The sequence below is a fragment of the Prionailurus bengalensis genome, chromosome D2, assembly GCF_016509475.1.
Source record: "Prionailurus bengalensis isolate Pbe53 chromosome D2, Fcat_Pben_1.1_paternal_pri, whole genome shotgun sequence".
NCBI lineage: Eukaryota > Metazoa > Chordata > Mammalia > Carnivora > Felidae > Prionailurus > Prionailurus bengalensis.
This window is the reverse complement of record NC_057351.1, coordinates 45,588,720-45,610,728: the sequence shown is the minus strand read 5'-3', so window position 1 is coordinate 45,610,728 and position 22,009 is coordinate 45,588,720. Positions and strand designations below refer to the sequence as shown.

The window sequence follows — 22,009 nt, the reverse complement described above, 5'->3', positions numbered from 1 at the left end:
CCACTGTGGTTATTTCTGAAGTTCTGGAATGCATACTTGGAACAGGCATACTCAGCAACTGGCAGAATCCCTACCTGTGGAGTGAGGCCAGTTATGGTGGAAAAGGCCAAATGGAAGCCTGTAGATCTGCTTCTGTCTAGGAAGATAGTAAACTAAAAGCGATGCTGCGTTCTTGAGAGAGCACAGAGAGATTAATGCCACCATTAAGAATTTAAAAGGTGCAGGGGTGGTGATTCCCACCACATCCCCATTCATCTTACTTATTTGACCTGTGCAGAAAACAAGTGGATCTTGGGGAATGACACTGGATTATTATAAGCTTAAGCAGGTGGTGACTGTAACTGCAACCATTGTACCAGGTGTGATTTGATTGCTTTAGAAAATTATTACATCCCCTGGTACCTAGTGTATACCTGTTGATCTGGCAAGTGCTTTTTATCCATATCTGTTAGTACCCCCACCAGGAGCAGTTTGCTTTCAGCTGACATGGCCAGCAATACACATCCAATGCCCTATCTCAGGAATAGATCAGTTCTCCAGCCCTATGTCATAGTTCCCAAGGATTTTGATTACCTTTCCCTTACTTAAGACATTATACTGGTCCATTATATTGATGACATTATGCTGATTGAATCTAGGGAATAAGGAGTAGCAATTAACTACTCCAGACTTACCAGTAAGACATTTGTGTGTCACAGGGTGGAAAATGAATCTAACAGAAATTCGACCTCTTTGAAATTTCTAGAGGTCCAGTGGTTGGGGAATATAAAAATATTCCCTTCTAAGGAGAAGGGTAATATGTTGCATCTGGCCTCTCCTATAGCCCAAAGAGGTAGAATGCCTCATGAACCTCTTTGGACTTTGGAGACAGTAGATTCCTCATTTCAGTGTGCTACCCTGGCTCCTTTACTAATATGGGTTTTGAGTGGGGCCCAGGACAAGTGCAAGTTCTACAAGTCCAGGCTGCTGTACAAGTTGCTCAGTTGATCCAGTAGATGCAGTGTCAGTGGAAACTAGGGGTAGTTTTGAGCCTTTGGCATGCCCCTATGGCTGAATCAGAGCCCAGGCCATGGGCTTTTAGAAAAGCCCTGCCAATCTCTGTGTATAACCACTCACCTTTTAAGGAACAGTTTTGCCTGCTATGAGGTATTAGTAGAGACTGGACACTTAACTATAGGCCATCAAACCAGAAAGTAGAGCGTGCAAAGCAGCACTCCATCATCAAATGGAAGTTGTAGATACAAGGTTGGGTTTGAGCCAGCCTTGAAGGCACAAGTAAGTTAGATGAAGGGACCAAACTGTCCATGGTCTTCTTTCCTTTACGTCCTCTCTTCCAGCCTGCATCTGTGACCTCATGAGGAGTTCCCTATGATTAGTTGACTGAGGAAGAGAAAATTGGGATGTTCTTTACAGATGGTTCTGCACCATATGCAGGTACCACCTAGAAGTAGACAGCAGCAACACTACAGACTTTTTGGAGGGCACATCCCTGAAGGACAGTGGTGAAGGGAAATCCTCTTCGTTGGTAGAACTTTGAGCAGTATATGTGGTTGTCCGTTTTGCTTGGAAGGAGCAATGGCCAGAGGTACAAATCTGTACCAGTTCAGGCGCTGTGGCCCATGGCTTAGCTGGATGGTCAGGGACTTGGAAGGAACATGATTGGATAGTTGGTTACAAGGAGTTCTTGAGGAAGAGGCATGTGGCTAGACCTCTTGGGATGGACAAAAATAATGAAGATATTTGTGTTGTATGTGAATGTTCACTGAAGGGTGACTTAAGGAGAGGATTTAATAATCAGGTGGATAGAATGACTCATTCTGTGCATACCAGTCACTTTCCCGGTCACCCGTGCATTACCCAGTGGATTCATGAACAAAGTGGATGTTCTGGCAAGAATAGAAGTTATGAATAGGCTCAGCAACATTAACTTCTAGTCATCCTTGCTGTGGCCTGTGCTGAGTGCCCAATCTGTCAGCTGTAGAGATCAACAGTGAGGCCCCAATATGGCACTGTTTCCCAGGGTGTTCAGCCAGATACCTGACAGCACGTTGATTACATTGAACTACTTCTATCACAGAAGGAACAGTGCTTTTTTCAGTGCCGTTTTTTTGTTTGTTTTTTACAGAATAGATATTGTGTATGGATTTGCCTTCTTTGCATGCAGTACTTCTACCAAATCTACCCTCCAGAGACCCACAGAATGCTTTAGCTAACGTCATGAGAGTCCACACAGCATTGCCTCTGACCAAGGAGCTCACCTTGAGGCAAATGATTTGTGGCAGTGGACTCGTGCTCATGGAATTCACTGGTCTTAACATATTCCTCATCCTCCTACAGCGGCTGGGTTGATAGAACAGTGACATGGCTTTTTGAAGACTCAGTTACAGTGCCAGCTAGGTGGCGGTACCTTAAAGGGCTGGGGCAGTGTTCTCTTGGAGGTCCTATGTGCTCCAAATTAGCATCCAGTATATGTTTCTGCCACAGCCAGGATTCAGGAACTGAGAACTGGAAATGGGAGTGGCACAGCTCACTAAGACCTCTAGTGATCCAGTAGCGAAGTTTTGCTTCCTATCTCTGTGACGTTATGCTCTGCTAGTCTTGAGGTCTTAGTGGCCGTCTTCAGTAACGTTGTCTGGCATTTGAAGTGGTCTTTCCTTGAGTCTTCCTTGAGGGCCAGCAGATCATAGAGTTACTTGTGGAGACTGTGGAATCTAGAAGAACTGCTGCATAATAGGGAACAAATTACTTAGCCACTTTGAGTAAAAGTGTCTCATCTGAAAAGCATGCATAATATACCTCATTCAAAGGATCGTTTTGAAGTTCAGATGAGGTGATGCATGCAGAATACATACATGCTGCTTGGGCCTGGGTGCATGTTAGCACTAAATTCTACAACTGTCTCTTCCCTTAGGGGAACATTTCTCCTGTGATCACTTGAGCTATTTCCTTACTACTGTGTATTCCATAGTTTTGCTTCTGAAATTCCTTTTATGTATTTTCTTTATATGCTCTGTACTCCATAACATTTTACTCATTATTATCATTGTTTTCATATTTTTTTCTGAGTTCATGGGGAAATCTCTAAGCCAATTTTCTAAATCACTAATTTGTTTTTCTATTCACTTCTCACTTTAGAGGTTTTAATTGAGTAATTGTGGTTTTTATCTGAAGGCAAGCTTTTATTAGTTTAGATTGTTTGATTTTCACACAGTTAATCTCCCTTTTAAAAATAAATACTTTTCTGCTATAAAGTAGTACAAGTTCACTATAAACAATTAGGTAATAAAATAGCCACTACTAGTATTTTGGTGAATACTTGCCAGGTTTATTATTATTATTATTATTATTATTATTATTATTATATGTTTATATAAAGTAATATAATGTATTTGTATATATGTTCATATATGAGGAAGGACTTTTGCTTTTGTTACCTCCTTTATAATTTAATAACATGTCAATAAACATGTTATTCTTTTTAAATAATAAAATAATGTTCTCATATTTCATTTTGTTTTTTAATTATTTTTTTAATATGAAATTTATTGTCAGATTGGTTTCCTTACAACACCCAGTGCTCATGCCAAAAGGTGCCCTCCTCAATACTCATCACCCACCCTCCCATCCCTCCCAACCCCCATCAACCCTCAGTTTGTTCTCAGGTTTTAAGAGTCTCTTATGGTTTGGCTCACTCCCTCTCTAACTTTTTTGTATTTCATTTTAAATGAAAATAGCTTTTAAAGTATTCTTCCCTCTTATAGGAAGGAAAACCTTTGCTATGATTTTTAAAAATTGTATCCTTTTGTGAAGTACTAGCCTTCTTCACATATCTAGTGATTGTTTTTCCTATTTATTCATATTTACAAGGGAAAGTTTATGTTTGCTATGTTGGAATTTGAAAAGGGTTCTATTAGAACTTGTGTAAGGCCCTGTTTAGTTATCTCAGTCATACCCTATTTGCCAGATAAGTGGCCCACAGGACTCTGAGTAATAGGGAGGGGCTCTTGGTGAGACCACTGCCTGGCAGGGAAGGTCTGTCCTTTGCTGAGGGCATTTATTGTCTGTGTGGGAGCAGTGGTTGAGCCAGAGGTTCAGATGTCTATGTAAAATGAAGAAAGAGCTCTGGGGCCAATGGAGTTTGTGAGTAGGCCAAGTAATTGGCTTCCTCTTTCATATTTGTTGCAATAGTTCATGTTTCATGAGTCCCATGTTACTTGGAGCAAATCCCCTTCATAACATCATTTTGCCATAATACCTTTGCTTTGATTACATACTGTTTCACCCAGTGAATGCTGAGGATGGATATAAAAGTTGACTATCATGTAGTTGGGGCATTGGTAGAATTCCATTAATCCTAGGGTTTGGATCTGATCAACTATCACAGTCATTTTTTTTTTTTTTTAAATCCTGGTCCCTACTGCTCTGGGCTTGCAGCTTGTCTGGATTTATAGAGAATGGCATTCCCTTGCCACCTCAGAGGGCTCCTCCTTGGCTGCATTCAGTTCAAAGGAGTTAGGTAACTCCCTTGGCCTAATCATACCTGTGCCATATCTAACAGAAATCTCTCAAAGTGTCTGGATTCCGATGGCAGCCTTCTCTATTTAGTAGAAACAGATGAAAACAAAAAACACTCATTGTGTATTTTGTAGGTCATGCCACTATGTTTGGGGGAGGGAAGAACTTAAATGCATGGACCCCTATAACTCTTGAAGTGACACTCTTATGCCATCTTCTCTACGTGTCAAAGAGATGAATGAATTTACCAGTGTGAAATACTTTCATGAATCCAGGGTGTATTGTATCTCCTACTTTTCTTTTATCTACCAGATATTTCTGTTTTTATGATAGATGATTCAACACGTGTTCCTCTTGGAGAAAACAAAGACTACATCAATGCTAGTTATATTAGAATAATGAATTCTGGAGAAGAGTATTTTTATATTGCTGCTCAAGGACCACTGCCAAGTACCACAGATGACTTCTGGCAAATGGTTTTAGAAAATAACTCTAATGTTATTGTCATGATAACCAAAGAGATAGAAGGTGGAGTTGTCAAATGCCACCATTACTGGCCCATTTCTATGAAGAAGCCTTTGGAATTGAAAAACTGTCGTATCTTCATGGAGAACTACCAGATACTTCAATGTTTCATCATCCGAATATTTCAAGTTGTGAGGAAGTCTGTAAGTTTAAAAAAAAATCAGTATTAGATGTATATTTCATTGGATAAGCCACATATCAGGAGGAGAAGTTAGGATTAGGTTGTGTTACAGACTGGGGGTACTTTTTTGAGTAACTTGTTTTTACTGCTCCCTGGTGCTAGAAACCAAGACACCAAACTCTGACTGGAGAGATGAAAAACCTAAACAGGGAAGATGGGACAAGAAGCATCAGTATTGGAAGTTGCCTAATCCTGGGATGCACTTTGGCTGCTCCTGCCTAGTATGACATATGTATTGAGTCTTTCAGGTATATTGCTAACCACTGTGCCAGGCACTATCACTACCTTACCAAGTAGTGGAGATTCGGGTATCCTTACTGATACTCCTAGTTACTGTGGTCTGTGGTAATACTGAGATCTATATGGAATGCTTTGGGGCCTGGAAGGGAAGTACTTAGCTTTACTTAGGGTTCGGGGGAAGGTTTACTGGAGGAGGGAACATCTGGATTGAGAACTACCCAAACAAGAAAGATGTAAATAAGAAGTCGGTAATCAAGATATGAAATGCGGTGTGTATGGAGAAATGTAAGTAGTTAAGTGTTTAGGGAATGTAAAAGTTTAACAGTTTAACTCAGGGAAAAGTGAGAGGTGAGATGAGGCTCTAGAAGGTAAGCAGGGACCAGTCATAACATGAAGTATCTTGGAGTTTGGCTAAGGAGCACAAACTTTATTATGAAGATAATTGGGAGACATTGAAGAATTTTAGTCAGAAGGTATCATGATCAAGCAGGGCAGTTGGTATGGAGATGAAAAGCAGAGACTTTGGTGTTTTTCATATAAAATTGGCAGACTTATATGTGATTTATGACTTATAAGTGACAGAAGGAGTGGTCAGAAGTTAAGTTATCCAATACAGAAGCCATATGTGGCTATTTAAGCTTAAATTCAAATCATTAAAATTTATATGAAACAACAAATTCAATATTTCACTTGCAACAGCTGCATTTCTAATGTTTAGTCCACATGTTACTAATGGCTGCCATATTGGGTCACACAGATTTAGAAAATTTGCATCATTGTAGAAAGTTCTAGTGGGAAGTGTTGATCTAGAATAACTCATAGATTTCTTGCTTTAATAGAATCAAAAGATACAAAAGGAATGGTTTATAGGAGCATTGGTATAAGTAGATTTGATTAGCAGGAAAGTGATACATCTGTTCAACAGGAATGAAAGAGATGGGAGTTAAACAGGAAGCGTGACAAGAGGATCAACGAAGTTGATTGGAGTCCAAACAATGACTAGGAAAAGGGCTGCTGGAGATGATGAAGTTGGAACCAGTAAATTTTCAGTAGCAATAAAATGTGCATCTATTAAATTATTTCCTTCCCAGCAGCCTAACTATGAGATTCCTGAACACAGGTTAAGGGGCTGACCCAGGGTGAGGTGTTGTCCACTATGTGTGGTAAAATTCAAAGGATGAAAGGAGTTAACAGTTTGGTAAGAGAATGATTCAGATAATCAGCCATGAAGTCTAAACTTAGGGAGACAAATGGAATCAGGAGCAGGTCAACTAGGAGTAGATGGAGGGCATAAAGGACAGGAGAGCTCCATTTGGTCACATTGTTATTGGAGGGAAGATTTTTGATACTGGACATGATTATAGGTGATAATAAGTTCAAGGAGTGACCATCACTGTGAGGACCAGAAGAAACAAGTGGTCTCCTCTACAAGAGAGAAATACAAACGCTGTGAGGTTAGAGTGTCTATTGGGCAGTAGAGACCCTGGATTTGCCCTAGATGATGTCAGAGTCTGTGGCAAAGAGAAGGTCAGGATTTTTGGTGAACGTAGCAAATTGGCCAGAGGCTAAAGCCACTGGGTAATAGCAATGAGAAGATAAAGCTAAGAGGTATGAAACTCAAAAGGAAGAGGGGTATTTACACAAGAAGGAATGATGAATTGGAAATAGGAGTGGGCAGCAAGGAGTATGCAACTTGATCTCTATGCTCTGTGGGACCTGGAGAATGGGAGAATAGGTGGCCTCGGTGAGGGGGCTGCAGAGAGTGAAGGGCTGTGGGAAGCAAGGAAAGAAATGGAGGAAGCATTAAGGGAAATGATGAAGGTTTCAAAAAGTTTACGGTGGGATGGGGCACCTGAGTACAAAGGGAGAAGTTGATGAGATACAGGAGTAGGGTGAGAGGGAAAAGTGAGGAGGATTGGAGCATAGTTGTGACCAGGGAGGCCAAGAATGATGGCTGACACTGATGGATAACTTGCTGGCTGTGTGCTAGGCACTGTGCTTGGTCTGTGCACTAAGGTTGAGGGGATTCGCTTCAACCCTCACTCCCCTAATACCTGTGGATTCCCTCCTGTTGTAACCAGGTGTTGTGCCAGGCGCTGGAGACAGAAAACACACACACACATTATCAGCTCTTAGAACACTTATGGTCTAGTGGGGAAGGAAGTTCCAAAATGATGTGTGAGGTACATTTTATGGCAGGGGAAAGCCAGTAGGCTTAGAGAGTATAGGCAGGTGAAAGGCACAGAGGAATTATCTGTCTGCAAGAACTCAAATGCTTGGGTCCAAGCAGTGGTGGCCTTTGAGCTGAGGCCCACAGGCTCCAGAACCATGGCGTTTGTGTTTGAAGAATCTGCATCACGGTTTCTGTCTAAGTGATTAGGTCAGGAAAGTGGTGAAGTCCACCTTTGTGCAGATTCTTAGCGGTCCACAGTGGCAGGAGAGATTTAACTCCTGACATATGTGGTAAAGCTATCCTCACTTCGGTGCCTTCACAAGATTTTCAGTATTGTTTTCATCATTCAATTTCACGTACCAATGATTTAAACCTGAGTTTTCTATTTGGGACTTAGGAAAACTTATTTCTATTTGGAACTCAGGAAAAAGGGCTGCATTAGGGAAAAGCAAGGGAGGAGTAAGAAACCCATCCTGAGTTTCCCTGCAGGGGTGCCCAGAGAAGCAAAATGAAGGGCTTGACACTGGGAAAGCGCCATGCTTTTGGAAAGGATAATGGGCCAACTCGAAGTGTTTAATAGTCGACCCTAAGGAGAGTTTCGTGCCTGTGCTGCCAGAGGGCTCAGCATAAGGGTGGGGGCACGGCCCACTTGCCTGGTCACCACCTACCCTGTCCTCATCACCAGAAGAGATTGGTGCACCCCTGGTCAAGCAACTTTACAGCGCCCAGCTGTTTTCATTAAATTTTGTATCATAAACATTCAAGCTAACATAGAATGCTTTTCCTAATGTGTTAGCCCATTCTTGGTTTTTGGATTCTGGGTTTTTCTGCACAACCATGGTCCAGAAGAAAGATGGTTGATTTGAATTCAGGAAGCCTACATTATAGTCCAAGCTCTAGACGTGGGAGATTTCTGACCTAGCGTGCATCTCTCCATTACCCTGATCCTTACGGTTTCATCTGTAAAATGGGGATAAAATAGTACCTACCTCCCAGAGTTGATGTGAGGATTAAATGAAAGAGTGCATGTGAAGTCTCTAGCATAGTACCTGGCGCGTCATCAGTGCTTAATTCTTTTTTAAAAATTATTTACTTACTTATTTATTTAGAGAGAAAGAGGGTGCGTGCACTCACGCAAAGTGGGGGAGGGGCAGAGAAAATTTCAAGCAGGCTCCACACTGCCAGCAGGGAGCCTGATGTGGGGCTCGAACTCACTAATCATGAGATCATGACCTGATCCAAAATCAAGAGTCAGGTGCTTAACCAACTGAGCCACCCAGGTACCCCCAAAAGTGCTTATTAATTCATGCTACCTATTGGTATTCTTATTTGCATTACTGTATGACTATAGAGCCATTATTATTATTATTATTATTATTATTATTATTATTATATTGGAAATGGAATTGAGATCCTTAACACAAGAAGTTGATAAATCTCTCTCTTCCCCTTCTTTCTCCTCCCTGTCTCCTCTCTCAACAGACAGGAACTAGTCACTTTATAAAACACTTGCAGTTCACCAACTGGCCAGACCATGGCACTCCTGCCCCAGTAGATGGCTTCATAAAGTATGTACGTTATGTGAGGAAGAGCCACCTTACAGGACCTGTCCTTGTTCACTGCAGCGCTGGCGTGGGCCGGACGGGGGTGTTCCTCTGTGTGGATGTTGTGTTCTGTGCCATCGAAAAGAACTTTCCAGTAAGTGACATTAAACAGATAACTTGATGCTATTAGTAAACACTCTACTACTTTTAACAGCCTTCTAGTACCTGAAGACTATGATTTGGCCCTCAAGAGAACTCAGTCAAGAGAAGGCATGTGAACTTTGGGTACCTGCTTCTCAATCAAGTGGTGCAGATTCTGGGAGGGGGTTGTGATGATTAAAGTACATAATGCAAATGAGTGGCATGGAGCATTGTTGGGAACACAGCAGGTGCACGATTGCAAGTTCGTGTCTCTTTGCTTTTCCTCTACCCACACATACAGCTTTTAAAATCCTGTTAAATAATGTCAGTGAAGTATGCCTGTTTTTAATGAACAGAAAATACATTCACATGAGCACGTTGGAAAAAATGTAGACTTCAGAGTTTTAGTGAGCGGTCCCTAGCTTTGACTGCCAGTTTTGCCTCACACTTGAGATTTTGGTGACTTTGTGCAAATTGCTCATCTTCTCTGAAACCCAGTTTTTTCATATGTGAAATAAGGATAATAATATTGCTGGGTTTGGGTCAATCATTGACAATTCATTGCTTCCCTCTAAATTTGGAACCAGCTGAGAGATAGACACAAGAATTAGACACATACTGATTATACTATTACCTTTACTCTTGATTAAACTGATTAGGGAATGTGACCTTAGATTTGTGGCCAGAAAGACTGATTCACTGAATTGTTTTTCTGCACTGCAGGAGTGCGAAGGGAAAGACACCTGTTTATTAGCAGGCACAGGGGCAGGAGTGACTCTTACCAAGGGGCACAAGGAATGTGAAAAGCCACACCTCAATCCTGAGAAAACAGGCTGCCGGGCATTTGCCATGCGAGGCAAATTCTGCGTTAGGTTGTTGTCACAACAGTCCAGTCTCTGCTCTCTTGGGCCTTCTGCACTTAAACCCTAACAGTGCCAGACTCTCTCCGGGGGCAGCGGAATGGCTACTTTAGTTCCAGAACTCATTATCCTCAAGCTATATTGTGTGGGAGGGTTGGAAAATGGTCTCTCCCAGTAGCTCCTTGGAGGACAGAGGAAATTACTTTCTGTCAGAAACCTGAGCCAGTATCTCCCGGCCTTTCACTGTGTCTGAGCTATAGCCCCTTCCCTGAACTAATCACCGTGGGAGATACTGGGCTATGTAGGCCGGTCAGGACTACTCCAGGCCATAAGACTGAGAGTGAGAAGAGGGATGGTTTTCCAGAGCAAACTCAGTGAATGAATATAAACTGGTGAGTCCCCCCGGTGTGCTAAAAAATACTGAAAATTTTAGTAGTGTAAGTCCGATATTACCCATTCCCATAACTAATGTTGTTTGAGCCTTTTAGCAGAAAATGTTAGTATAATTTTCTTTTATATATTCCCCATCATAGTTTCTTAAAAAATTTGTTTATATTTGTCCTTATTTTATATTCCTTGTAGAAACTATAAAAACTGTAAATATTATATTTCATGTTTCTAAGGAGCACTGTTTTCTCCCACCTTATACCTTCTTTAAACTCAGAATGTGTCTTATAATAAGCCATCTGTCAGTTTAATTGACAGTGTTTTTCTTAGTGGTACATAAAATAATGATGCATTTTACAATTAAGGATGCTTAGATTTGATGGAGTAATTCAAAAATAGAAAATACATCCATTGTTTCTTTATTGGTTTCCCACAGAACCTTGAACTGTCAAATGTTCTTACCGATACCCTTTCTACTCTTTTCAGAAATTTTGTCCACCAGACCTACTCAGAGTGTGGTCTTGGACCAGCACCAATCTGTGGATGTTTATTATCTACCATAAGATACATTCCTAGAAATTGAGAGTGAACGTTTAGAAACTTTCAGAGCAGTTTGATGTATTGCTGTGACATCCAAGAACATGACCAGTGGATGGGTCTTCTTGAACAGAGTATAGACCAGTTTGTGTGTTGTGGAACTCACATGGGGAGTCTTACATGCAGCAAGCTACATACCAGCTCTGTGAAGCGGACGTTTGTGACCTGAGACATTTTAAGATTATCTGATCAATTATAACTCAGATATGAAAATCGGAGAATATGTAACCATTTCTTTCTTTTTTGTTTGTTATTTCTATAGCCATTTTCATTTTTAACCACGCCTGCTTAAAAATTCTTAAAATATTGGGAACACACTGCCTCTTTTCTTTCAGAAACCCTGAGACTACTCTGTAGTTTGAACGGTCTCAATAGACCTTTCTCTTCTAACAGTCTTTAGGGTACAATAACAGTTGTTCATTACTGGTTACCGTATTATCACATAATGATGTGAATAATCCAAAATTTAGCACATTAGCCTTTACATAATTAAAAATTATTTACACAACTATGCACACTGTCAAGTTTATCTGGCAGAGTTGGGCTTGTTTGTTTTGTGTAATAAGACTCTAGATGAAGCAGTGTGATATTTATTTATTTATTTATTTATTTATTTATTTATTTATTTATTTTGATGGGGGGCGGGAAGGGGCCCTCAAGAGAGAGGGAGAGAGAGAGAGTCCCAAGCAGGCTTTGCACTTTCAGTGTGGAGCCCTACCCTGGGCTGAAACTCATGAATTGTGAGATCATGATCTGAGCCTAAACCAAGAGCCAGATGCTCAGCCAACTGAGCCACCCAGGCACCCCAAAGTCCATAATCCATTTTGAGTTAAGTTTTGTATAAATGTGAGATTTAAGTAAAGGTTTACATATGTTTTCTTTCTTCCTTTTTTTTCTTTCTTTCTTTCTTTCTTTCTTTCTTTCTTTCTTTCTTTCTCCTATAAATGTCCAATTTTCTAGGACCATTTGTTGAAAAAGCTATTCTTCTTCCACCAAATTGCTTCTGCACCTTTGTCAAAACCATTGGGCACATTTGTATGGGCCTATTTCTGTCTCTGTATTCGGTTCCATTGATCCGTCTGTCTATCCTTTTACCAATATCACACTATAGATTCCTGTAGTAAGGTAGAGTGATTCCTTTATTCTTTTTCAAAATTGTTTTAACTTTTATAGGGTCTGTGCTTTCCTATATAAATTTTCTAACTAGCTTGTCTATATCTACAGAAAAAAAGCTTACAGGGATTTTGATAGGAATTGCTTTAAATCTATAGATCACTTTGGAGAGAACTGACATCTTTGCTATGTTGAATACTCCAAGCCATGAACATGGTATGTCTCTCCATTTATTTAGGTCTTCTTTGATTTCTCTCATCAGCATTTTGTCATTTTGGGCATATAGATCCTATATGTGATTTATTAGATTTATCCTATTTCATTTTATTTGGAGCAATTGTAAATGGTGTTGTGTTTTTATGATCAGCTTCTACATGTTCATAGTTTATATGTAGAAATGTGATTGATTTTTGTGTGTTGATCTTGTATGCTCTGATTTTATTGAACTCACTATTTCTAAGAGGTTTTTTTTGTTCTATTTTGTTCTGTTTTTAGATTCCTTGGGATTTTCTACATAGGCAATCATTCTAGTTGCCATTTGGGACACATTTATCTCTTCTTTTCCTATCTGTATGCCTCTTGTTTCTTTCTTTGGCCTAATTCAGCTATCTAGAGCTTTAAGTATTGGGTTGAATACAGGTGGTGAGAACAAACATTTTTAGGGGCAAAGTAAATTAAAATGATTCATTTTGTGAAAGACCCTGTGAAGAGAATGATAAGCTACAGACTTAGAGAAACTGTTTGCAAATCACATATCTAACAAACATACCTAAATATTCATTTAGAATATATAAAGCATACTCAAAACTTTAATAGTAAAGAACAAAAAACAAAAAAAAAAGCAACCCAGTTAGAAAATGGGTAAAAGACATGAACAAACATTTCACCAAAGAGGATAAAAAGATGACAAATTACCATGTAAATAGATTTTGGGCTTCATTAGCTTTTAGGGAAATGAAATTAAAACCATGATGAAATATCACTAGGCATGTATCAGAAAGACTAATATAAAAAAATAGTGATACCTCCAAATGCTGGTGAAGAGTTGAAGACACTGGATTAATTATTTGTTGCTTGTGGGAATGTAAAATGGTATACCCACTCTAGAAAATAGTTTTATAATTTCTTTAAAACAAAAGCAAAACTAAACTAAACTTACTATACAGTATCAGCAGTAGCACTCTTAGGTGTTTATCCCAGAGAAATGAAAACTTACAATTACTCAAAAGCCTGTATGTAAATGTTCATAGCAGATTTATTCATAATAAACAAAAACTGGAATCAACCTAGATGTCCTTCAGTAAGCTGATGATTAAACAAACTGGTATATATCCATTTCATTTATTTTTCTAATGGAATACTATTAAGAGATAAAAAGGAGTGAACTGTTGATATACAGTAAAACCTTGGATTACAAATAACTTGTCCTGCAAGTGTTCCACAAGATGAGCAAACATTTATAACTAATTTTAACTTGATAAATGAGTGATATCTTGCAATAAGAATAATATGTGACACTGAATGTTACATGATCATAACTGAGCCAATGATTCCTCTCTTTCTCTCTCTCACTGTGAGATTTTGGGTGATTGTCTCCCATGCTCGGATGCTTGGTCTCAGGCCACAGTGTTTGACAGAAATTGGTGATTTTTCAGAATGTTGGAAGGTACCCACAACTGGCAACCCACAACGGTGTATTTTTTGCCACTTAAAACACCTATGGACAGTCCTTTGCTTTTCCATACAAGAGTAAGCTTAGGAATGCTTTGCTTCATTCTAGGTCAGGCTGCCTGCAGATATAGACCCTTTTTCTCTGCTGCCTTACTGCCAGTTACATTAAATACAGTATATGACAAGAGTTTATTAATACTATACTGTAGTCACCACCTGTTAGTGACAATGAAAATCATCCTACACAATAACCCTCCTCTCTCTTGTCTCCCTCACACCAGCCACAAAGGTTTTCAAAGGTAAGTGCAGGCTAATTTGTTTATTTTTCTTTATATTTTGTATTTCCTTTATTATTTTATGTGATGACACAGTACTGTAATCATTTTTATATGAATATTTTTGGGTCGTGGAACAAATCATCTGAGTTTCCATTATTTCTTATGGGGCAATTCACCTTGATATACAAGTGCTTTGGATTACAAGTATGTTTCCAGAATGACTATTGCTCGCAAACCAAGGTTTTACTGTACACAATTTATAAGGATCTCAAGGCAACTATACTGAATGAAAAAAAAACCCTAAAAAAGTTAGGTATTACATGATTCAATTCATACAATCCTCTTGAAATAACAAAACAGTAGAGATGGGTAACAGATGACTGGTTGCCAAGAGTTAGGGACTGGGTTGGGTGAGTAGTTCTAATGGATAACATGAGAAAGTCTTATGGTGGAACAGTTATGTATCTGGATTGTGGTTGCAGTTATCTGAGTCTTCACATGTGATAACATTGCACAAAATCACACACACACATATGTACACAAATTCACAAATGATTGCAGATAAAACTTGCAAAATCTGAATAATGATCAAAATATGATTCATGGATCATACCAATGTCAATTTCCTGGCTTTCATATTATACTATAATTATGTAGGATGGCATAATTGGGGGAAATTGGGTTTAGGGTACATAGGATTTCCATGTATATTTTTGCAACCTATTGTACATCTATAATTATTTCAATATACAAATTTTTAAAGGTTCAATTAAGATTTTAAATTATTATAAAAATGAAAAGTTATAAAAATCAAGGAATGGTTACATTTTCTCTGATTTTTATATAATTTGGGGTTATAGTTAACAAACCTTAAAATTTCATGTGTCTATGTGGTCTTGCTGGACGTGACTGGTCCTCAGCACCACTTGTGACTCTCCAGGCAAGTTCAGCAACACTTGAGCTGGTCTAGTCCTGTTCTACTGGTGATCCTCCTTAATGCTGCGCCACTGTCAGATTGCCATAAGAGTTTCTAAACACTTACTACCAGTTTATGGACTCATCTCACTGTGGATTAGTAACAGCCCCTTGCAGACCTGCACCAGCTCAGTGACCACAGTGGGTAGGCTGGTCTCCATGCACAGGTGCAGAATCTGGTATTGGGCCAACTGTTGTTCAGGGTCTCCATTTGAGTTGAGAGGGCTCTTTAGATGAGAAACAGCTGTGTTACTAATGTGGCCAGAAAAAGTATTCTATGCTCAGACTTTTCCAGAATTACAGTCCTGCTTTAAGATTTCCCTTTGGAGAACAGAAAAGTAGACACAGGGGCAAATTTGTTGTTATTTCTTTTGGAGAGCATTTCTTATTATAAATGATTGTTTCCTGCTTTTTCCTGGAAACCTTTTAAACTAAAGTCTTCCTTATCCATTAGACTAACTTAAAAATAGTGCCTTTTCTTATAGTTGAAAATGAGACCTTTCTGGTTATATCTTGACATCTTTTTTACTGGAAAGAATTTATGGAGTACTTATTTGGCAATCCGTGGGTTTGTATTTTCCCCCATGTGAATAATACAAAATCACTGTCATCCTGTTGCAGTTCAACATCAAGAATATAGTGGCCCAAATGAGAGAACAGCGTTATGGCATGATTCAAACAAAGGTAAGCCCTCACTACATAAATTCTAATAAAAAGAGTAAAGAATATAAAGATTAACATGTTTAGCATGTTACAATTTGTAAATCTCTTCTACTTACATGATGTCATTGAATTCTCACTGTTTGAGGTAGACCTTAATTTTTCTCTGATATTACTGATGAAGTACTTCACGTTCAGAGTAATGAAGTCTGTTCTGTGAGGTCATTCATATAGCACATGGGGGAGCCAGGAGGGAAACTGAAGTCTCCTGATGCCCAAACACATGACTTGTCCATAATGCCATGTTATTTAAGTAGCATATCTGAAGTTATTTATAAGTTTCTGGATAGCAGCTGGGGGATATTTACTCGTCACTAAATTATCAAAGTCATTGGTCTGTCATAAAAAGATAGCGTTTATGTTACAGACCAGTTATTAATCATTGGGAAGGAGAATCGAGAGAAAGCCTGGATGATGAAAACAAGCAGGTACACCTAAATCTTTAGGTTGACCTGTTTTTAAGCCAATGCTGAATGATAGATGAAGCATTTTATGTGAACTAAGGTTGCCTGAGAGACCTGAGGCTACTCCTAAAAAAATTTTAAGCATAGGTTTATCCAGGGCAATATAAGGAGATTGAGATTGGGGGTCAGTTTCCCCTGTGTTCAGTTAAGCCTTGAGTTAACTAACTCTAGACCAAGCACTATAGTATGATCATTTTTCTTACTGATATTTAAAGAATATATACATAGGGGCGCCTGGGTGGCGCAGTCGGTTAAGCATCCGACTTCAGCCAGGTCACGATCTCGCGGTCCGTGAGTTCGAGCCCCATGTCGGGCTCTGGGCTGATGGCTCAGAGCCTGGAGCCTGTTTCCGATTCTGTGTCTCCCTCTCTCTCTGCCCCTCCCCCGTTCATGCTCTGTCTCTCTCTGTCCCAAAAATAAATAAACGTTGAAAAAAAATTAAAAAAATAAAGAATATATACATAAAGAAGTTCTTGGTTAGATGTTTGCTCTTTTTGGGAACTTACCTTTATGGTTGAAAATTACAACTATGTTCTCTGAAAGTGGATATTGGTATTCAATTACTTAACATTCTGTTGTTTTTCATATATATGTATATAGGAGCAGTATTGCTTTTGTTATAAAGTTGTGCTTGAAGTTCTTCAGAAGATTCTGACTTTCGATTAAGAAAGACTTCCGTTGCCTCACACTTGAAATTACCAATGGCTTGGAGTCTCCTCGTAAAGAACATGTTCCAGCTGTCCTGAAGGGCTTTGCTTAGGCGTACAATGTACTTTCTTGGTGTATCATTTGACTGTCTTTCTGACAACTCCCGGAAGGCAGCATCATTTGGTTTGCGGTGAACAGTGTTTACCCATTAATCTTACTTAGGTAATATAAAAATATCTTTCCACATTTTCCAATGAAACAAAAGTTGCATAAAACAATTGCAGCCTAATTGGTTGAAGGGATTACAGAGCCAATAAAGGACTTAAACTATATTCATTAAGATTTTATTTGGACAGGCAGCTAAAGGGAGCTGAGGATTTCCAGGACCTTATAAAGCCCCTATTCTGGGAGAACATAGGGCCAGTAAAGGCAAGATCACATCATGACCTCTTGGAGGCATTTTCAAGACAGATACTTAACCCATGTTTTTTAGCTAGAGCATGTACTTTTAGCTGGTATTTGAATAACTCAGTTCGCTAATTAGGATGGATTAACTTTTTACACAAATTGGATTTCATTTTCCTATAGTTTCTATAGGACCCCAGGGACCTCAGAGGACAAGCTGCCTTTCTAGAGCAGCTGCACAAGGACCTGTCGGTCTGGGAAGTATTTCATGGGTGGGCAGAGCTCCTCTGCTCCATCACATGAACACACTGGTGAACAGGCCAAAACTAAAATAGATGTTTATATAGAAAGTCCAAGAGGAAATTTTTGCCCAGCTTGAGTTCTTTCCTATCCCACCCTAACACTTAACATATTACTCAGTCTGCTTTGTCAAAAGCACGTATTACATTTTACTTGCCTCTTACTCTTTGCCCTTTAGCTAATCAATAAACTTTGATATAAGCATTATTACATAATTCTGTGTATCTCTCTCTTACGCCAGATATATTTCTTAAACTAAGATCTATGATAGTTTTTTTTTTTTAAGAGTTCCATTAAATCATTTCTTTCCATTACTGCCCCACCTCTGCTGTAACATTTAAAAGTTGGCTTTGGGAACCAGGTTTTGGAAAACCAAATTCATAGCTGTGAGAATGAAAATTTTCATGTTCTCTTTTTGAAAAGATGTGGCCATTATTACATCCATCTTATTATAGGACTTTGCCTCATATAATTACAGTGATATTTTGGTCAAGGAATTTTAGTGACCATTTTTACCTGATTATAAGCTATGAAGCAAATGATACATGTTTTTGTACAGTGTGACTCAATGGAGATCAGAATATTTCATGTATTATACTGAGAAAATTTCTAATATTAATCTGTAAATCTTTAATTTTTAAGAGGCTTACTTTGTTCCCTTGGCTGAATGCATATTTGGATTTGTTGAATTATCTTGATAATTTTCATTTTAACAATAATTATATGCCAGAAATATATTTTATATTAAATCAAATTGATGATTCTACCTATTTACATTGTTCATATAAATAATCTATGCTAAACATTAATTTCATTTTGATGATTGGCCTTTAATATTTGTATCCCTCATTTTATTTTCTCTCTGTTCTTGTAAAATAATAGATATGACGTACAGCAGTATTCCTGAGAAGGATTCTATGCTGTTACTTAAATGAAAAGACTTACTATGAATTGCCTGACGTATTTTTATTATCTAGGCCTTGAAATGTTCTTGTAAAGAAAAATGCCACAATTCTTGATGGTAAGCATATTTCTTCTTTAATGTGTGCCTCATATTTTTATAGCTGGACTAATTTTTAGTTTTTCAGGGAAATTAAATAAGTAAACATGGAAATACTGATTGCATTTGTTTTATTTCATTTTTGGAAAGTGAATTCCAAGTTGAAAATGTTTGACTAATTGAAATACTAAGTTTCATACCAACAATAAATCAGTCTTTGCCTAGACTATGAATACGAAACTCCCACTGACACCTTTGTGAGTGTATGAATGCTTATTGAGAGGAACTTTTAAAACATTTAAATAAAAGCATATATGCATTTATTAACTTTCAACTTTAAATACATATTTTTAAAGATGCATGTCCTCGATGGACTGACATGTTGGACCAAATCTTTTCAGAAATAAACACTGTAGGTTTTATTCTCCTATAAGTCTTGGTAATTTATTTTTCCTTGGGCTTTTCACCCCTAAGCTATCTAGAACATTATTGAATTTTCAATTAACTTTACATTTACTACTCAGAGGTCATTTCAGTGATTTATTCTTACTGAAAAATCTTAAATGAAAACACCTTAACTCTAAAACAAAAAAGTTTCCTTTCCTACTTATTTTTTCTTAATACCTGGGAAGAATTAATTTTCTTATATGTTGTCTTGAGATTTAAGTAATTGAACTAGAAGATTTGGAAAGTATCCATTAAGTAAAAACAGGTTAGTGGTATTCAGTGGGGATGATGGATTGCTCAATGGAGTACTCAATTTGTCTACAGCTATAATCAAAAGGAAGTAAGTAATGACCTCATCATGTAACAATTTGAATTAGAAGGGATCTTAAAACATGCCTAATGTAACTATCATATCTGAAACTTGAATGTGATAAAGAACATTTTTTAGAAACTAATAGCGACATCATATTGGGAGGTGAAAAAATAGAGCCTTCCCATTAGGAAAACAGTAACTCCTGTTAGCACTATAGTATTGCTCTAGAGTTATCTAGCCAATACAGAAAGACTACAAAAAGGAATAAATGGTATATAAATACTGGAAAGTTAGAACAAAGCGATCTATTGTTTGTGTATTTGCTCACATAGAAATAATAGACTGAACTAAAATACAGTATTAGAAAAATCATTATGAAGTCTGGATACAAGATAACTGTGTTAAAATTTCTTTTTCTACATCAGGGGTCATCGGATGATGGCTTGCAGGCCAAATCTGACATGTTGCCTGTTTTTGTAAATAAAGTTTTATGCCCATTTGTTTACATATTGTCTATGGCTGCTTTTGTGCTGTAGTGACAATGGCCAAGTTAGTAGTGGCAGAGATCATATGGCCCATAAATCCTAAAAATATTTACCATCTGGCCCTTTAAAGGAAAAGTCTGCCACCCTCTGTATCTTCAATAGGAAAAATACCTCTGAGCAACAAGGATATGTAAAATGTATAAAATACTTAAGATTTAACTTACCAAGAACTTGACCAGTTGTTGCTCTCGCTCTCAACGAGCAGTAAATACATGAAAAGAATCAAGATAGTTTTGAAAAAGAAAAGTTAATTGTGGGGAAGAGAGAGCATTTGCCTTAGTAATAATCAAAGTATCATCTAAAGTCACAGTTAAAACAATGTGATTCTGGCTCAGGGATACACACATGGATCAGTGGAACAACATAGTCAAGAAAGAGACTCAACAGACTCATATATTTGTGAATTTATTATATACTAATGGTAGCATTTCAAATCCAGAGCATCAAAATTTATGAAGCAAAAAATGATAGAAGTGATAAAATTGGAAAGATAGATGAGTCCACAATTGTATTTGGAGATTCCACCATTCCCCTCTTAGTAATTGATAGAATAAATGGAAAAATCAGTAAGGATATAAAAGATCTGAATAACACTACCAACCAGTTTGACCTAACTGACATTCGTATAACACTGCACCAAAATACAGTAGAATACACATTTTTTTCAAGTGTATGTGGGACATTCACCAAAAGCGATTATATTTTGGCTTATAAAATAAGCCTCAATATAATTCCTAGGAAAGGAGCTTTATAGGTATGTTTATGGAATTAGCTACAAATCAATAACATAAAGATATTTCAAAAGCTTCAAAATAGTTGAAAATTAAATGGTGTACTTCTTTTTTTATATATTTATTTTGAGAGAGAGAGAGAGAGAGAGAGAGAGAGCGTGAGCAGGGAGAGGCAGAGAGGGAGACAGAGAATCCCAAGCAGGCTCCATGTTGTCAGCACAGAGCAGGGCTTGATCCCACGAATTGTGATCTCAATCTCAGATCATGACCTGAGCTGAAATCAAGAGACAAATGCTTAACTGACTAGCTATGCAGGCGCCCCAACAATTTACTTCTAAATAACCTATGGGTCAAATAAAAAAAGAACCTCAAGAGAAGTTAGAAAATATTTTGAAGTGAAAATAAAAACATAACATGGGATGCAGTGACAAAAGTTTTGGAGAAAGCCATGTGCTTAGTTTGTACAGTGTTGAATTTATTATGCTTATGGGACCGCCAAGTGGCTCTACAAGTCTGGGATGAAGACCTAGATCTGGAGGAATCTTTGCCTTAAAGATGATGTTTGAAGTCATGGGAATGGCTCCCCCAAAGAAAGTGAGACAGAGGCCAACGGCAGAGTCTTAGAGAATTGTCGCAGACTACGAGTACAGAGTTCTCCCTTGTCCAGCAAGAGAGTGGACATAGAATTGAATATGAGAGAGGCTAATGTCCGGGAGGAGACAAGAGTCCTGAACAGGGATTTCATCTCCATATTTATTGAGCTCACAAGATATTACCCATGTGGTGAATGTGAAGAAAACAAGATATTACCCATGGGGTGAATGTGAAGAAAACAAGATCTTGCACACGTGAACGTGGAGAAAACAATTGGTCAGTAATCATTAACTTGTGTATGTAGGAAGCAAAGGGTCTGGGGGACAAGTGGTGTTTGTGATCCAAAGTATAATAGTATATTGGCATCAGATGGAAAGTAATTTCTTGCAGGTGATATAACAAGTTACTCGTGATCCCATTTCAATATCTTGCTAGCTAACCTTGGGCGCTATCGCCCCGTGGTGGTGGCTTTCCATCCTAAGCTTTTTCTAACCCACTTATGTAAGTAGAACCTGTTTCCCCACAAGGGAATGTCAACATTCATTCCTATCTAGATTGCCCTCATGGCCCAGCCTAAAAGCCACCTCTTTTATGAAGTCTCCTAATACTCCTCTCTCCTTCATCAGTACTTCTCAAACTCTG

At 38.3% G+C, this 22,009-nt stretch overlaps 1 protein-coding gene across 1 annotated transcript in view; it reads left to right on the top strand.

The window, feature by feature from the left end:
* The window catches only part of PTPN20 (protein tyrosine phosphatase non-receptor type 20), a 90,511-nt gene extending 70,509 nt beyond the window's left edge, over nucleotides 1-20,002 (top strand). Inside the window, exons 8-11 of the mRNA XM_043596806.1 lie at nucleotides 4,849-5,183; nucleotides 9,117-9,332; nucleotides 15,822-15,884; nucleotides 16,985-20,002. Coding sequence (XP_043452741.1) covers nucleotides 4,849-5,183; nucleotides 9,117-9,332; nucleotides 15,822-15,884; nucleotides 16,985-17,050 — 680 coding nt within the window. The 3' untranslated portion in view covers nucleotides 17,051-20,002. The remainder of the gene's footprint in view (nucleotides 1-4,848; nucleotides 5,184-9,116; nucleotides 9,333-15,821; nucleotides 15,885-16,984) is intronic.
* The last annotated feature ends 2,007 nt before the right edge of the window (nucleotides 20,003-22,009 follow it).